Source organism: Pan troglodytes, chromosome 13, assembly GCF_028858775.2.
Source record: "Pan troglodytes isolate AG18354 chromosome 13, NHGRI_mPanTro3-v2.0_pri, whole genome shotgun sequence".
NCBI lineage: Eukaryota > Metazoa > Chordata > Mammalia > Primates > Hominidae > Pan > Pan troglodytes.
Genome location: NC_072411.2, coordinates 21,731,927 through 21,747,923, shown reverse-complemented (window position 1 = coordinate 21,747,923; position 15,997 = coordinate 21,731,927). Strand labels below are relative to the sequence as shown.

Sequence of the window (15,997 nt, the reverse complement as noted above, 5' to 3'; positions counted from 1 at the left end):
ATTAAGAACAATGATTAGGCTCCTTTCCACAGCCCCCGATCACTCCAGCCCCATCAAAACTGGCTCCAGACCAGGTGCTAAGCTCTGCAGCACCGCCCAGGCATTTATTCCGAGCATGCTGCCCTGGCAAGCGACTCCAGTCCCCTTTCTCCCCACCCGCTAATGAACATCTGCTGGTGCTTCCTGGGAGTTCAAGGACTTTGGGAGAGGTGGCTTAGAGGTGGTGTAGTCAGAAACCAAAACCATGTCCATCTCTACTCCCAAAAGCATGAAGGAACTTCGTCTGTGCCTTCGGGTCCGTGCTGTCCTTACCCCAGGGATGTCCTTCCTTCCCACCCACCCATTCATGTGGCCCAGACCTCTCGGTATTCCCATACTCAGCTCTGGGCACCCTCCTCTGGATGCCTATCCTGGCAGCCCTGGGCAGCTTGGTAGGCACCTCCCTTGGGCTCCCACAGCCTGCCTTGCAGCCGCTCCTATGGCGCTCTCGTTGCTGTTCACTTGTGTGTCTCAGAGGTGCAGGCTCACTCATCTCTGCCTCCCAGGGCTGAGCTCAGTGCCAGGCAGTGAGTGGGCCTCATTACGAGTCTGTTGAATGAGTGACGAGAGCTATAAGATGCCCAAGAAGGAATTTCAGAAATAAACAGAATTTTAACATCTTCTTCTTCTCTCCCTTTGGATAAAGGTTCCCAGGATCTAAGCTGAGCTCCTAGAATTAGTGAGGTGGAGGGTAATCATTGATGCTCTCCCTCTGAAGACATTAGTCACACTTGGCTTTACCCACAACAGACACAGCCAGTCTTAATACTCTCATGACGATGGCCACAGCCCAAGGGTGACTGCTGCGGTTGCAGGCTGATGATCTTCCAGCCCTCCAGGCCAGGGCAGCAGTGTGGCTGGGGGTAGAGCAGCCAGGCTTTCTGTAGAATTTCTCCATCTGCACAGTCTTTGAGTGACAGCAGGTGGTGGGATAGGGTTCAGGGCTCCCTCTTCACTTGGGATATCCCAATTGAAGTGGGGAAGGGTTTGAATCTTCCCTTTCCTCCCCACAGAGAGGAAAGTGGGGAAGATTCCACAGAGGGTGCTCTGTTGCATGCAGGCAGCCAGGAACTTAGAGATGAGGGTGCTTTCAAAAGTCTGGCAGGGTACAAGGGGCCAGGCTAGCCCTGGGCGAATAAAGCGCCTTCCCCCTTGGGATTCCAGAACGACCCGAACTGTCACCACCCCTCCCCAGCGGGATCATGTGGCGAGGGACAATGCCAGGGGTGTTTGTCCTGGCTGTGTCATCTCCATCCCAGGGTCAGTAGAAGCACATGCATGCACACACACACGTACACACACGTGCACACACACACATAGCAAGAACTCTGGAACTAAAAACATTTTAAACACTCACTATTATTCTGCGGCAAAGCACCTGTCCTCCTAGAGAACAGGAAGAAGTTCATTCATTGGCTCAGCAGGCGTTCTCTGAGCATTTGCACAGGCCGGGCAGCAGGCTAGGGGCTGGTGCAACTGTGAGCAAAGTGTACCCTGGCTGGGTCTTTGTGAACCTTCCAGGGTGGAGGGAGAACGAGGCCTTAAACAAGCACACAAAGCGAAGTATCGTTAGAAACCAGGACAAGTGCCACGGAGGAAAGTGCCGGAGCGACGGGAAAGCTGGGCAGGGGCCTGGCCTTGTCTAGGGTCAAGGAAGGCCATCTCTGACAAACTGACTTTGGATGTAAGAGCTGAAGGACGCTCGGGTTATCCGAGTGGGCGGGGGAGGGGCGGCAGTGGGAGTAGGGAGTGAGGTTCTGGGATGAGAGGACTGCCTGGGCAAAGCTCCTGGGGCCAGCTAGAGACGCATGAAATGGACAAGCCGGTGGGATGGGCAGCGTGGTGAAACAGGAACCAGAGGGGTCGCAGGGGTCATAGCACCGGGGCCCATGGGTGACAAGTGACTGCTGGTCCTTGTCGTGGATGCATGGGAAGCATGATTGAATCTCCTGGCTGTAGGGCAGAGAGCGATGGGAGGGCCAAGAGTGGATGTGGAGGGTGAGTGAGCGCTCTTTACCTGGCTCTGGGGAGAGGCGAGGGTGGCAGTCAGAAACACAGAGGCAGTGGCGTTGCCTTACTAGGGGATGGGTTGACCAGGGAGATTCCAGAAAAGGCAGCATCAGGGATGTCCCCTGACGTGCTGACTTCCATAAGGGACAGCAGGGGTCTGTGGGGCTGCTCAGCATCTTGAGCTGAGGCTGGGGGTTGGGAAGACGGCAGGAGGGGTTCATGGAGAGAGGGTGCTGGGGGCTGGGCTCCGGGGGCACCGCATACTCCCCGCCTGCTCTCCACCTCTCCGTGAGCCCCGTCCCCACCTCCCTCTGACCTCCAGAAAGAGCAGGGGGAGGGGAGCACATCCTAAACCAGCTCTGAAAACAAGCAACCCTGTTTAAAAAACACTTCCATAAGAAATGGCCCTTTTTAAGCCAAAATATGAAGGATATTCAAAATAAGTAACAAACTATGAACAGAAACATGGAATGAGAACTTGAAAGGGGAATAAACATAGCCAAAAAGTATGAACGTGAGGCTGTGGCCGACCCCATCCCTGCGAATGTACTGTCCCAGAGCCCTCCTGCAGCCTCCCGCTGGCAGATGGCTCCAGCCTGGGCTTGATCCCGGCGGGGCCTCCCAGGGGTTCTGGTTACCTCCTAGGGAGTTCTTGAAGTGTGTTCACGGGACCAGCAGCAGCAGCAGCACCTGGGAACTGGTTAGAAACTTGAATTCCAAATCCAAGGCTCGGGGTGAGCCCAACAAGCTGTGGGACTTTCTCATTGTTTTGTTTTGTTTTGCTTTTTAAAAAATTGAGGCGAGTTGGCCGGGTGCGGTGGCTCACACCTGTAATCCCAGCACTTTGAGAGGCCGAGGTGGGCCTCAGGATCACCTGCAGTCAGGAGTTGGAGACCAGCCTGACCAACATGGAGAAAACCCGTCTCTACTAAAAATGCAAAATTAGCCGGGCGTGGTGGCACATGTCTGTAATCCCAGCTACTTGGGAGGCTGAGGCAGGAGAATCGCTTGAACCCGGGAGGTGGAGGTTGCAGTGAACCAAGATCAAATCATTGCACTCCAGCCTGGGCAACAAGAGCGAAACTCCATCTCAAAAAAAAAAAAAAAAAATTGAGGTGAAATTCACATAACATAAAATTAACAATTTTAAATTGTTCAATTCAGTGCCATTTAGTGAACTCACAATGTTGTACAACCACCAGCTTTCTAGCACCCAAACAGTATTCTCACCCCAAAAGAAAACCCATCCCTATTAAGTGGGGCCTCCCCAGGTCCCTACCCCCAGCCCCCTACAATCAGCAGTCTGCTTGCTGTCTGTGTGGATTTGCCTATTCTGGACATTTCCTATAGATGGAATCACGCACTGTGTGGCCCTTTGTGCCTGGCTTCTTTCTCTTAGCATCATGTTTTTGGGGTTCACTCATGTTGGAGCCGCATCAGCACTGGAGTCGTTTGTGTGGCTGAATAATAGTCTATGGGTTGTATAGACCACATGAATCTGTGTTTTCACCAGCCCTCCGGGTGATTCTGATGCACACTCAAGCTTGGGAACCACCACCCTACGATACCAGAACTGAAGCGCCAGGAGGGCCCTTTCTCTCCCCTAGTGTGCACTGTCCACCCCACCACCTCCATCCACACACCTCAGACACCTGCAGAGCTCACCTATGGGTACAGCTCATGACAGAGCATCCGGACCTGCAGATTCACATCCAGCACTGTACCTTGCAGGGCTCTGCTCAGAAACATTTTGGATGTGTTGCGATTTAAGCTTAAATGTAGTAAAAATGAGTCATTTAAAAAATGTTCCCTTGGGTCAGACCACTTGTTAGTTCAGAGTGGACACTCTTTCCCCCACAAAGCCAAATTAGCCAGCAGGGGGTCCGGGGAAAGGCGTCAGAGGGCAGAGGGACCAACAGCTTTAGAGCCCTGCTCTGGGCTTGAAGCCTGGCTCTGTCACTAACTAGCTGTCTGTCCCTGGGCAAGTCTCTATCTCTCCAAGTATCAGTTCCCCCATCTGGAAAGGGCTGCAGTGAGGAGTACCCAGAATGAGGCTCTACAAATAGAAGCCATTATTTGCCATTTTCATAGCTTCAACAAAGTTGCACACACACTGGGACAAACTTGTGTGGTTAAGAAGCTGGGATTTTATCCTGAACACGATAGGAGACATTGGAAGGCTTTCGGCTTTAGGCAAGTGAGCGACAAGAGCCCATTTACTTTCTAAGAAGATCCCTCTGGTTTCTGTGGGGATCATATTATAGTTCCCAGTGTCATCCCCTTAGTTCAGGCCCACCGGCACCCCCCACCTCCACAAGGCCACTGCACCTCCCAGAGCTGTCTGACCCTGGGGAGGACCCAGCTGAGACTTGCATGGACCCCCCCAACCCTCACTGATCAGCCATCGCCTCTGTGAGATAGTTGCTTCTCTGACCCTGAGTTTACAGACAAGGAGACCAATGGCTCAAGAGACAGACTCAGACCCAGGCCCATCAGCCTGCCAAGGCCAGGCACTTCCCCCGGCACACTGTGCTGGCCTGCGGTGTTGGAAGGGGATGCCGAGTCTCTGGTCCAGGCCTCCTGGTACCCAGACCTCTGCAGGCCTCCACAGTGAGGCACTTGGTACTCAGGTCCTCCAGGCCACCGTCAGGGCTGGGCAGGCACCTGGTCACCATCAGAGAAAGAGCTGGGAGCCAGGGGTCCCCTCAGGCACTTCCATAGCACCCTATTAAATGCTTCCGGGAGTGAATCTCATTTTGGACACACACTAGCTTTGTGACCTTGGCCAAGCCACTTAACCTTTCTGAGCCTCCACTTCCTGACCTGCAAAAACAGTATAATAATAGCTGCTAGCCTTCAGCATTATGGGGAGAATTAGACATGAGTGTATTTTCCGTTCCAAAAGGCTGGTCGAGGCAGGGTCCCCCTCTGCCGCCCCCCAACCCTCCCACCTACTGCCCGGCCACTTCCAGCCGCCCAGCCTAGGTTCCTTCCACACAAGATGAAAACAGTCTGGTCTGGAGGCCACCAATGGCATCACTCCCAGCTGCAGCCACCTCTGCCCCAGGAGCCCAGGTGAAGGGCAGGTGGTGACTTGAAGGGGAAATTGTCCTGCACGTTGTCCTCGGAACCTCGAGGAAGCTGGTGACACACCAGAGTGTGGACATTAATGTAACCGTTGGGTAATTCAATCACTTTATAGAAGTTGATCTGTCCTTTTTATTACAATTACTGTCGGCTGGGGTGTTTCGTTCCATCACTGAAAATAAACATCATTTATCATACTTGTAAAGATTAGCCCCCGACAGCTACAGCTCTTGCTTTGCATAAATGTGTATTAATGTTGGCCCTGCCCGCAGTGTGGGGAGAAGTCTATATTTCACAAGACTGATTAGGCCCTGTCACCACTGCTTTAAGTAATGTCTTATCATGACTGATACTCCCCGACTGCAAAACAGGGGCCGGGGGAGGGCGGGGGCTGCTCCAGGCAATTTATGGTGGCACCAGAATGAAAAACAGGCCTGGGAAGGTGGGCATCTGTTTCTTCTGGGCCTGATCCCATCCCCGAAGCTGGGTCTGCGCCTCCTCCCAAGGCCCCTGCCTAACAAGCAAAGGCTTCCCATAGGGGTATCGGGGCCCAAGAGTTCCACGACCATGGAGGGGCCTCATTCCAGCCTTGCGTGTCCTCCTCTGACACCACTGAGGTTCTGTCTCTCCTTTCCTCTGCTGCGGGGAGGCGCGTCTGCCAGGCAGTTATCTGTCAGGAGCCCCTGTTGCGTCGACTGCCCTCCGCTCTGCCATGCCCGCTGTTGGCACCCAGATCGGTCCCAGCCCGGGCCTCTCTCCTGTGCTCAGCCTGGTACCCACAACCTCCTACCTTGCCCATTTGCCCTCCACATACACTCCGGGACTCCATGCCACCATAGGATAGTGACCAAGCTCCTCAGGAGCCAAACAGAATCAGGGTTTTGGGCCCTCCAGGGGCTGCCTCCTGCCACCCTCATCCTGCTGCCAGACCCTCCCTGGCCTCAGCCATACCGGGCTCCTCCACTCTCCTTCGTGCTGCTTAAGCCCACCCTGTGGTTTCACATGTGCGTGCTTCTGGACCCGAGCAGACACCTTCTCCCTGCACCCACCCAAGGAACCCAGCACCCACCCAGGGTCATGGCTTGGCGCCGGGCCTCCTGTTCCCCACCCCTCCTTGGCCGGGAGAGTCAGTCCCTGTAAGTATTCCAACCAGGAACTTGGGCAGAAATCCTCTTAGTCATCCCCAGGTCCCAGCACCCTGTACAGTGATTGGCACAGGGTGGGTGCTGAATAAATCGTGGCTTCAAACAAAACAAAACAAAACAAAACAAAACAGTATAAATGATTAAGAACTCATTTTGCTGAAGAGATTCTTTTTTTTTTTTTTTTTTTTTTGAGATGGAGTCTCCCTCTGTCATCAGGCTGGAGTGCAGTGGCGCAATCTCGGTTCACTGCAACCTCTGCCTCCCGGGTTCAAGCAATTCTCTGCCTCAGCCTCCCAAGTAACTGGGATTACAGGCACCCAGCACCACGCCCAGCTCATTTTTGTATTTTTAGTAGAGACAGGGTTTCACCATGTTGGCCAGGCTGGTCTCGAACTCCTGACCTCGTGATCCGCCTGTCTCGGCCTCCCAAAGTGCTGGGATTACAGGTGTGAGCCATCACACCCAACCTCTTCCATCTTTTTAAGAAGGCTGACCTAGATCCCGTAGAGCTAGCCAGAGCTACCCAGTAAGGTAGCCACGAGCCACAAGTGATGATTTACACTTAAATTAACTACAACTAAATGCAATTAAAAGTTCAGTTCCCCAGCCCACTAACAACATTTCTAGTGTTCAATAACTCCTGTATTAGACAGCACAGACATAAAGCACTTCCATGGTCCTGGAACATCCTGTGGGTCGGTGCTGTCGGACGGGGTTCCGGGGTGCCTGGAAGGAGTGGACCGGAGTGTGGTGGGGCTGGAGAAGGGACCCTGGTGGCATATTCCACCTGAGGATGTCAGCAGGCAGATTCAGGTCATTCACGGAGCATGATCTGAAAGATGTGGGAGGCTGGCCTCAAAGCCAGTGTCACCTCGAGATTTTGATGCCCAGATGGGTGCTGGTGTGAATGCCAAAGTTGTTTTGGAGTGACACTGCTGTTACTGTCATGAGCTGACAAAAAAAAATAGGATGAAATGACAAAGCCTGGCTGGTGTGTCCAGCAAGGAGAGGCGTGTGCCACGTGAAAGCCGAACACACCATGGAGCAGGATTTCAGACAGAAACTGTGGAGGAAGGACTGACTTCAGAGGGTCCATGCTCTGCAAGACAGAACATAGGCACAGAACACTGACATTTTCATTGATTTTACGGTTGTACTTGATTACATTTGTAAACTCATCTGGGCTATATAGTTCCGTAAGAAAAAATTTATGTCTTGTTTGATGCTCCCCTATTTTAAAAACATAATAACTGTAATGTAAGATACTTGAATGTTTTTCCTTTAAGGTGTCCATTGCTGAGCAGGCAGAAATTCTTGTCTGTGCTGTCCACCTGCACCCCAGCACCTATTGCAGTGTGTGGTGCATAGTAGATGCTCATTAAATACCTGAGAAATGAGTGTACAGAATCATGAGAGGACAGTTACGTGGATGGTGAATGAAAATCTTGGAAGCACAAAGTAGACATCAAATGGATGTTTGCTAAGTGAATAAATCACTAAATGAATGAGCAAATTTATGAACAAATGAATGAATGAATGGCTGTCAGGCAATGGGAGCACAGTTGAGGTAGGTGGGAGCAGGGCTCAGTCAGGCATCTGGCTGCATCTGGATCTCACCTGGACCTGGAGACCTTGTAGAGTCTGCGGCTGCCTCAGTGTTCCCAGCCCCTGCCGGACCTTGCCGTCCCTTTGTGCCATCCTCTCTCCATCCCCACTGGCCTCCTGCTGGCTCCTGCTGGCTCCCGTGGGCTGTTAGGAAGAGTCTGGGCCTGTTCTCCATACTTACGCCACCTTATAGGACAGAGCAGCTGCTCCCCTGCCAGACAGTAGCAAGGGCATTTATTGAGATGTAATTCACACACCAAGCAATTCATCCCTTTAAAATGTACAACTCCATGGTTTCTAGTGTATGCACAGCTACGTGCAACTATCACCACAGCAAATTTGAGAAGGTTTTCATCGTTTCAAAAAGAACCCCTATACCCTTTAACTATCGCCTCTATGGCGCCTTTCTCCCCCAACCCCCTGCCTCTGACAACCACTAACCTACTTTCCATCTCTCTAGCTTCCCCTGGCATGGGTACTCATGTGAGCAGGGCATACGGCATGCACCCTTTTGTGAGTGGCTTCCTTCAGTCAGCACCATGTTTTCAAGGTTCATCACATGTAACATGTTGGTTCCTTTTTATGGCTGAATATTGTATGGATGAAACACATTTTACTTCTCCATTTGTCTGTTGGTGGACATTTCGATCATTTCCACCTTTTGACTATTATGAATAGTGCTGCTATGGATGTCTGGTTCTGGTGGATGTCTATTTTCAGTTGTCTCAGACCTACCTCTTGTAGTGAAATCACTGGGCCCCATAGAGGAAAAATAGTTTTCCCAGGATCCATGTCTCAGCATCCCTTCCTCAGCCTGAGAGAGAGATCTGCTGTGGGATGACCCCAGGGAACCCTCCCCAGGCCCCAGGAAGCCACGGCCAGGTAGGAGTGGGGCGCAAATTGCCTGCTGCTGCGGGAGGTGAGAGGTTCATATTGACAGACACAATTTCGGAAGCTTCCAGTTTTCTCTAGCTAGGTCCCTCAAGCACCCTGGCTTCAGACCTTCGCTTACAATGACTCTGTGTCACTGAAGCTGTTAGTGGTTGGGCTGGTCCATACAAACCATTCTGCCACTGAGCTGTCTGTGGGAGTCGGGTGTGTCACTTCGGGCTGGAACCCTTATTTGCTGATGGGAGACCCCTCCCTCACTCTCAGTCTCTCTTTCCATCTGCCACCATGAGTGGTGATGTTGGAGACGGTGGCTTCTTTATCAGCTTGGGTTCCTAAGTGACTCAGGAGCGGATGCAACAAGAAACAAACCCTTGATGTTGTAAGCCACCGACATAATGGGGTTGTTTGTTATTGCAGCATAACCCGGCCTTTCCTGATGGAAAATCCAGATGCCTGGACCTCCTTCCTCCAGTCCGTGGGCATCCTTGCCAGCAGCCAGTGCAGAGCACTACCTCATTCCCAATTCCAGATGTGTACGGACCCCCTAACTCCCCGACCCAGGACTGGATGGGATGGGGCCTCATCTCAATATCTGGAGCACGTGGAAGGGCCAAAGGCATTTCTTGCCTGGGTTACTCATCATAAACAGACCCCTCCCTGTGAACATCATGGAATCCACAAAGAGTCCTCTCTTTGGAGGATCTTGCATATTTATTCATTCTTTTTTTTTTTTTTTTTTTTTTTTTGAGACAGAGTCTTGCTCTGTCAACCAGGCTGGAGTATAGTGGCACGATCTTGGCTTACTGCAACTTCTCCCTCCAGGGTTCAACCAATTCTCCTGTCTCAGCCTCCCGAGTAGCTGGGACTACAATGCATGCACCACACCCGGCTAATTTTTGTATTTTCAGTAGAGACAGGGTTTTGCCATATTGGCCAGGCTGGTCTTGAACTCCTGACCTCAGGTGATGCACCCACCTCAGCCTCCCAAAGTGCTGGTATTACAGGCATGAGCCACTGTGCCCGGCCAGATCTGGACTTTCTACCTCCTTTCACAGATTCCATGGTCTGTGAAACAAACAAACAAACAATAAAATCCCTATTTAGTTGAGGCTCTGCAGTCCAGTTTCTGCTACTTGGTCCTAATTGAAAACATAAACTGAAACTCTGATCAGGCCACTTCCTTGCTCAAGAGGCAGCACAGGGACGCCTGTCTTCCACCACGTGAAGTCTAAATGCATTGGCCTGACACTCATGGCCATCTGCCACCCTTCCCCACAATCCATTGTGTCTCCAAGTTGGATGGTTTTGCTTGCTCCTGGCCCCTCTCCGTTCCCCAAGTCCCCTTGGCACCTTCTCCCCACGGGAGCTCCTCTACCATTTCATCTCCTCCTTGGAAAACTCCCCTCAAAACTTTGACCAGCTGAAATGGTACAATGCCTCCACTCCCCACTCAGGATCAGCCTCCAGAGGGCACAAGCCAAGTCTCTTCCTCTCTGCAATCCCTGGCCCCTGGGTGTCGTAGGTCACCTATGTCATGGCCTATGCATGTCATAGGTACTCCACAAATGCTTTAGGGATGGGTGGTATGTTAGGCTGTTCTTGTACTGCCATAAAGAAATACCTGAGGCTGGGTAATTTATAAAGAAAAGAGGTCTAATTGGCTCATGCTTCTGCAGGCTGTACAGGAAGTACAGTGCCGGCATGTGCTTGGCTTCTGGGGAGGCCTCAGGGAGCTTTTGCTCATGGAGGAAGGTGAAGTGGGAGCAGGCAGGTCACATGACCAGAGCAGGAGCAAGAGAGTGGGTGGGGGAGGTTCCACACACTTTAAACAACAGGGTCTCCCGAGAACTCACTCACTATCTCAAGGACAGCACCAAGCCCTGAGAGATCCACCCCCAAGACCAAAACACCTCCCACCAGTTTCCATCTCCAACACCAAGGATGACATCTCAGCATGAAATCTGGAGGGGACAAACATCCAAATTATATCAGATGAACACCAGTGATTCTGTAATGCTGTATTATATGTGATATGGAATATATTTTATGTTATACATAAAGGTATCAGTAAGTGTTACTTATTGGTCAACTATTCTGTAAAAAATACTGTAGTAGGCATTTAATTTTTAAAAAAATTTGTTGTTTTCTTTTGTATACCAAAAGAATAAATGTTATCTGTTGAATACAAAAAAATACATTAAATCATCTATCCAAGCCCCTGCACTAGTAACATTTGGATAAACATCTTTTAAGATAGACATGGTATATTATATATAGACAGGAAACGATAAAGAGGGAGAAAAGGGATTGCTATATAATAATTTTTTAGTCAAATTTCGAAGTGCCGGCTACCCTTTTACTAGATATTTTCGATTCATAGCTTCATGCATATCCACATTTTACGCATGAAGATACTGAGGCTGAGAAGCAAATTCACATACCCAAAGTCATGCAGCTAGGATAGTAGCAAAGTAGAAATTTAACAGAGATCTGTGGAACTCCAAAGTCTGTGTTCTTCCACTCCACTCAACTTACATCACCTTACATATATTTGACATCAGGTATTCAAACAAAATAAATCACGTAAAATGCATGCCACACCATTTATACACTAATGTAGCTTTTGGCAGGTTTTGCTTGCATCTATATGCACAAACCTGTGTACCTTTTGCCTGGAGTTTTAATCTGGAGTCTATGGGCCTCTCAGGACACAGACAGGCTTTGGTGGCCCATGAGCCCCCTGAAGAATTATTTAAAGTTTTCTGTGTAAGTCTGAATGGCAAGTTTTATAAGGGAGGATTTATAGCTTCATGAGATTTTTACAGGGCCTGTGACCTCATCCTGGCCAGGAAACACTGACGTATTGTATGCAGGTGTTCATACCAGGTTCGAGGAGGCATAAACAAAGGCACTCGTCACCCAAGTGTGCAACTGTGTGCTGTGCCTGACATAGGCCTGTGAGCCCAGCCCCCAAGCTCTCACATCCGGTGGGACTGGCCTGGCTCAGCATATGGAAGTCCCAGAGTGAGTGATCAGGGAAAACCAATGCATTTGGAGCTGCTGCATGGGCCAGTGGGGACAGGGTGGGGGACATGGAAACGAGGAGGGGCTTGTCACAGGTGAGACACAGCTCTGAGAGAGGGGTCCCCCGGAGACTGAGCCACTGACCCAGGACCAATGCTCCCTGGGAAGAGGGAGGTTTTGCTTCTGGCTCTAGCTGGGCCTCAGAGGGCAGGACATGGAGACTGGACATCTGTGGACTTCAGCACTAGATCTGGTTCTAGCATGAACTACCCCAATCTTGGGCATCTCTTCAGTTCCCCAGGCCTCAGTTTCCCCATATATAAAATTAGCTGCCTCGGTTAGAATCAAAGCATAACTAAAATATCATGCTCTTAGCTAAAGAGCCAGGCGCTGCAGCCAAGGTCCCAAATCAACAGTGCTGGCTGGCCACGATTGATTAGTTTGTTCGTTGGTTTCGTAACCCAGAGGCACTGATAACGCCAGCCCAGTCATTCCCCAGAGGTTGAGAAAGGAGGCTGCAGGACGATGGGGGAAGGACATCTGAGAGGGGTGGGTATGCTGGGGGAGGCTGCGAACTTTTCAGATAGGGACATACCTGTTTCCTTCTCCACTGTAACCTCAGCTTCCAGAATCCTGCTTGGTGCGGTTGGTGCCTGTGTTAGTTCCTAGGGCTGCTGTAAGAAAGTGCCAACAACTAGGTGGCTTAAAACAATAGAAATGTACTCTATTACAGTTCTGGAAGCAAAAAGGTCTGAAATCAAGGTGGCTGCAGGGCCCCACTCCCTCTGAAACCTTTGGGGGAATCCTTCCTTGCCTCTTCGAGCTTCTGGTGTGGCCAGCAATCTTTGGCCTTCTTTGGCTCACAGTGGCATCACTCAATCTCTGCCTACATATTTGTCTGGCATTCTCCCTGTGTGCCTGTCTTTGCATGGCGATCTTCTTATAAGGACACCAGTCATACTGTATTAAGGGCCCACCTTAAGATTATGGCCTCATCTTAACTAATTATATCTGCAATGACCCTATTTCCAAATAAGGTCCCATTCTAAGGTATTGTTAGGTTAGGACTTCAACATATCTTTTTTGAAGGAAGGACAACATTCAACCCATAACAGTGCTTAATAAATATTTAGTAAACAAGTGAGAGAGACAGATGGGCACAGGCTCTGTTCTTGGCAAGTCTTTGCTATGAGAAGATTGCCAAGGAGATAAAAATGAGCTTCTTGGGATATAATATCAAATAATTGCTACTCCTTGGGAAGAAGCCACAGTTTGCTGTGTTGGAATTATTGAATCACGAGTGGAGAGTAAGGTGCACGTGAATCAAGAGAAGCAATGCTATGCGCATATTAACCCGAGCACTTGACTTTGAGGACAGGACAGCAGGATGTGGCTGAGTGGAGGTGGCAGGAGACACTTGGGACCATGACACTCACAGTCTTATTGCTGTGGCGTTCTTAGTGCTGTTATTTTTGTCATTTTCCTAGCTTGATGAAAAAAATTCTTTTTTTCACTTCCACAGAACAAAACAGCTTGTGTTTTGTAATTTTATGTGGCTGATTTTGTGTACCTTTGACAATTCAGCCACACTTTGGACATAACATTTCACCTTGTAACTCAATTTTTTTTTTAAACCAGCCTTAATAAAAAGCTATTGTTTTAGTTAGCTGTGGCATTTGAAATTACCTAGGCTCCTTAAACCCTTTATTCTGGGGTTCAAGAATTCCGAACAGCTGGTGTATAAAGACCATCACATAAAATGAAGGCAGGTATCACTTGGTCCAGCTCTGTAGAACAGTGGTGATTGAGGTCGAAAACATCTACTTCCAGGACAAGTCGCTTAGACCTTGGGGCTATTTATATTTTAGAGATGCCCAGACAGTTGCTCTGATTTAGGATTTACCTGCTCCAGCTGTTACTGACTCCTTGCTAGTCCAGGTTGAGTGTAGGGAACAGAAACCATGCCAGGTACTTTAAGCAGGAAGGGATTTAATACAGGCACTTAAAGATTTACAAAATCATCTGAAGAGGCTGATGGCTCAATTCCAGTCTGGGTCTCCAGGAATGACTACCAGAATACCAAGGAACGGGAAATTAACTCCAGGAACACGTTGTCATAGCTGTGACCCAGGGAATCGGGAAGATGGGATTAGGGAGCTGCCAGTCCCCGTGGGCCTAAATCCTCAGTCGTAGAGACAGCTGCCTTTTGACACAGAAAGCTGATGGCTGGCCATGGGGATGCTGAATCCAGCCACTGCTGCAACTGGAGCGGGAGGCTGGACACTGGTCTTTCCTGTTTGCCTTCTGTCTTCTAACGTCATGTAAGTGCTTCTCTTACAGAACTGATTTTGTAACCAGGACCCTGACTGCAAAGGGCTGTGGGAAATGTAGTTCAAGCTTTCAAATCTCTGTAGTAGGGGAAGGCACTCCAGAGAGGAAGGAATAAACGCCGAGGCTCATGGCTGTGTCCTGCTGATGACCCTTTCTTTGTTATGGGCCAGAAATAGCCATTCCCTAGACAGAGAGGAGGCATAAAATACATGACGTGCTCCAAGGTGAGAGAATGCAAGGATTACAGCCTCCTCACACCCATGTGGAACGGCACATAGGAGCTCCTTTCTCTAAGCTGGGCAGGGCTGTAAGGGCATTAAAAGGATGGAGGAATGCCTTAGAGCACAGCTGTCTGATGGAACTTTCTGCAATGATGGAAATGTTCATGTCAGTGTCATCCAATACAGTTGTCACTAGCCCTATGTGGCTGCTAAGCACTTGACATATGGCTAGTATGACCGGGTAACCGAATGTTTACTTTTCATTAATTTAAATTTAAATTTACTTAGTCTCATCCTAGTCTCATGGGGTAGTAGCTAGCATACTGGACAGTGCACTCTGAGGGGTGTCCAGAAAGGTGAGGCCAGGCACCCTGACTCCCCATCTGTGCTCGAGGCTGGATCTGGTAGGGCCTGGAGAGAAAGCAGCAGAGACCGGCAGAGCCACCTGAAGAAGGAGCAGGACTCCTAAGGCAGGGGTGTCGGGGGCTTCTCTGAAGTGGCTGGTGTGTTAGAACTAAAGGAGATGCAGGGGCAAGGGCTCACCCTAGGAGACCAAGCAGAAGTCAAATCCTCAGTCTGAAGAAGATACTGGGGTCCAGGAGGCTGGAATGCCAGGAGGAGAAATCAGGGAAGAGTGAGGTGGGAGCATAGCAGGAGCAGAGTCTGGGGGACCCACAGTCAAACCTGTATGACATCAGCAATGGGAGGGGACAAAAGATTCACATTAGGCCACACCCTGGTGGCCTGCAGATGTGACAGGTGAACTCTTTAATTAGTCACTAAGAGTGCCAGTTTCCTACTGCTGCTGTCACAAATGACCACAAACTTGGCAGCTTAACCAGCACAATTGGATTCTCTTACTGCTCTGTAGGTGAGAAGCCAACAAGGATCTCACTTGGCTGAGCGCAAGGCGTCTGCAGGGCTGTGTTCCCTCTAGAGGCTCCGCAAGAGAATCCATTCTCTGGCCTTCTCCACATCCCACTGGCGGTCTGCATTCCTCGCCTGTGGTCTCTGTGTGCGTCCTTAAAGCCCATCACTGTGACCTCCGCCCCTGTCATCACATCTTCCCTAACCCTGCCTGCTACCTCCCCCGTGGTTGGACCCCATGATGCACTGATGCGTGGTAATTTAGAATAATCTCCCATCTCAAACTCCTTAATTAAAAATATCTTTCTTTCTTTCTTTCTTTCTTTTTTCTTTCTTTCTTTCTCTTTCTTTCTTTCTCTTTCTCTTTCTTTCTCTTTCCCTTTCTTTCTCTCTCCTTTTCTTTCTCTCTCCCTTCCTTCCCTCCCTCCCTTTCTTTCTTTCTTTTTTTCTTTCTCTTTCTTTTTCTTTCCTTCCTTCCTTCCTTCCTTCCTCTCTTTCTTTTTCTTTTCTTTTCTTTCTTTCTGTTTTTTGAGGCAGGGTCTCACTCTGTTGCCCAGGCTGAAGTGCAGTGGCGCCATCACAGCTCACTGCAGCCTCAACCTCTTGGGCTTGAGCCATCCTCCTGCTTCAGCCTCCCCAGCGGCTGGGCCCACAGGCACATAGCACCATGCATGGTGAATTTTTTTTTAATTTTTTTATTTTTTGGCAGCAACAAGGTCTCACTGTGTTGCCCAGGCTGGTCTCGAACTCCTAGCCTCAAGCAATCCTCCTACCTTG

At 49.9% G+C, this 15,997-nt stretch overlaps 1 protein-coding gene across 2 annotated transcripts; it reads right to left on the bottom strand.

The window, feature by feature from the left end:
- Nucleotides 1–6,905: 6,905 nt before the first annotated feature.
- On the bottom strand, nucleotides 6,906–15,046 carry LOC101058966 (uncharacterized). 2 transcript variants are annotated; one of them, XM_016949308.3, is made up of 6 exons: nucleotides 14,897–15,046; nucleotides 13,705–14,315; nucleotides 12,397–12,503; nucleotides 9,753–9,842; nucleotides 7,899–8,097; nucleotides 6,906–7,232 (listed from the first exon to the last, which is right to left on the bottom strand). In XM_016949308.3, the coding sequence occupies exons 5-6, from the start codon at nucleotides 8,059–8,061 to the stop codon at nucleotides 7,096–7,098; spliced, it is 300 nt and encodes a 99-aa protein (XP_016804797.2). In that variant the 5' UTR covers nucleotides 8,062–8,097; nucleotides 9,753–9,842; nucleotides 12,397–12,503; nucleotides 13,705–14,315; nucleotides 14,897–15,046; the 3' UTR covers nucleotides 6,906–7,095.
- Nucleotides 15,047–15,997: the final 951 nt, after the last annotated feature.

Coding starts and splice junctions, on each gene's coding strand:
- LOC101058966 (XM_016949308.3), bottom strand. CDS start 8,061: ATGGAGAACAGGCCCAGACTCTTCCTAACAGCCCACGGGAGCCAGCAG. Junction 7,233..7,898: donor TACAAGGTCTCCAGGTCCAG/GTGAGATCCAGA, acceptor TTTTTTTGTCAG/CTCATGACAGTAACAGCAGT.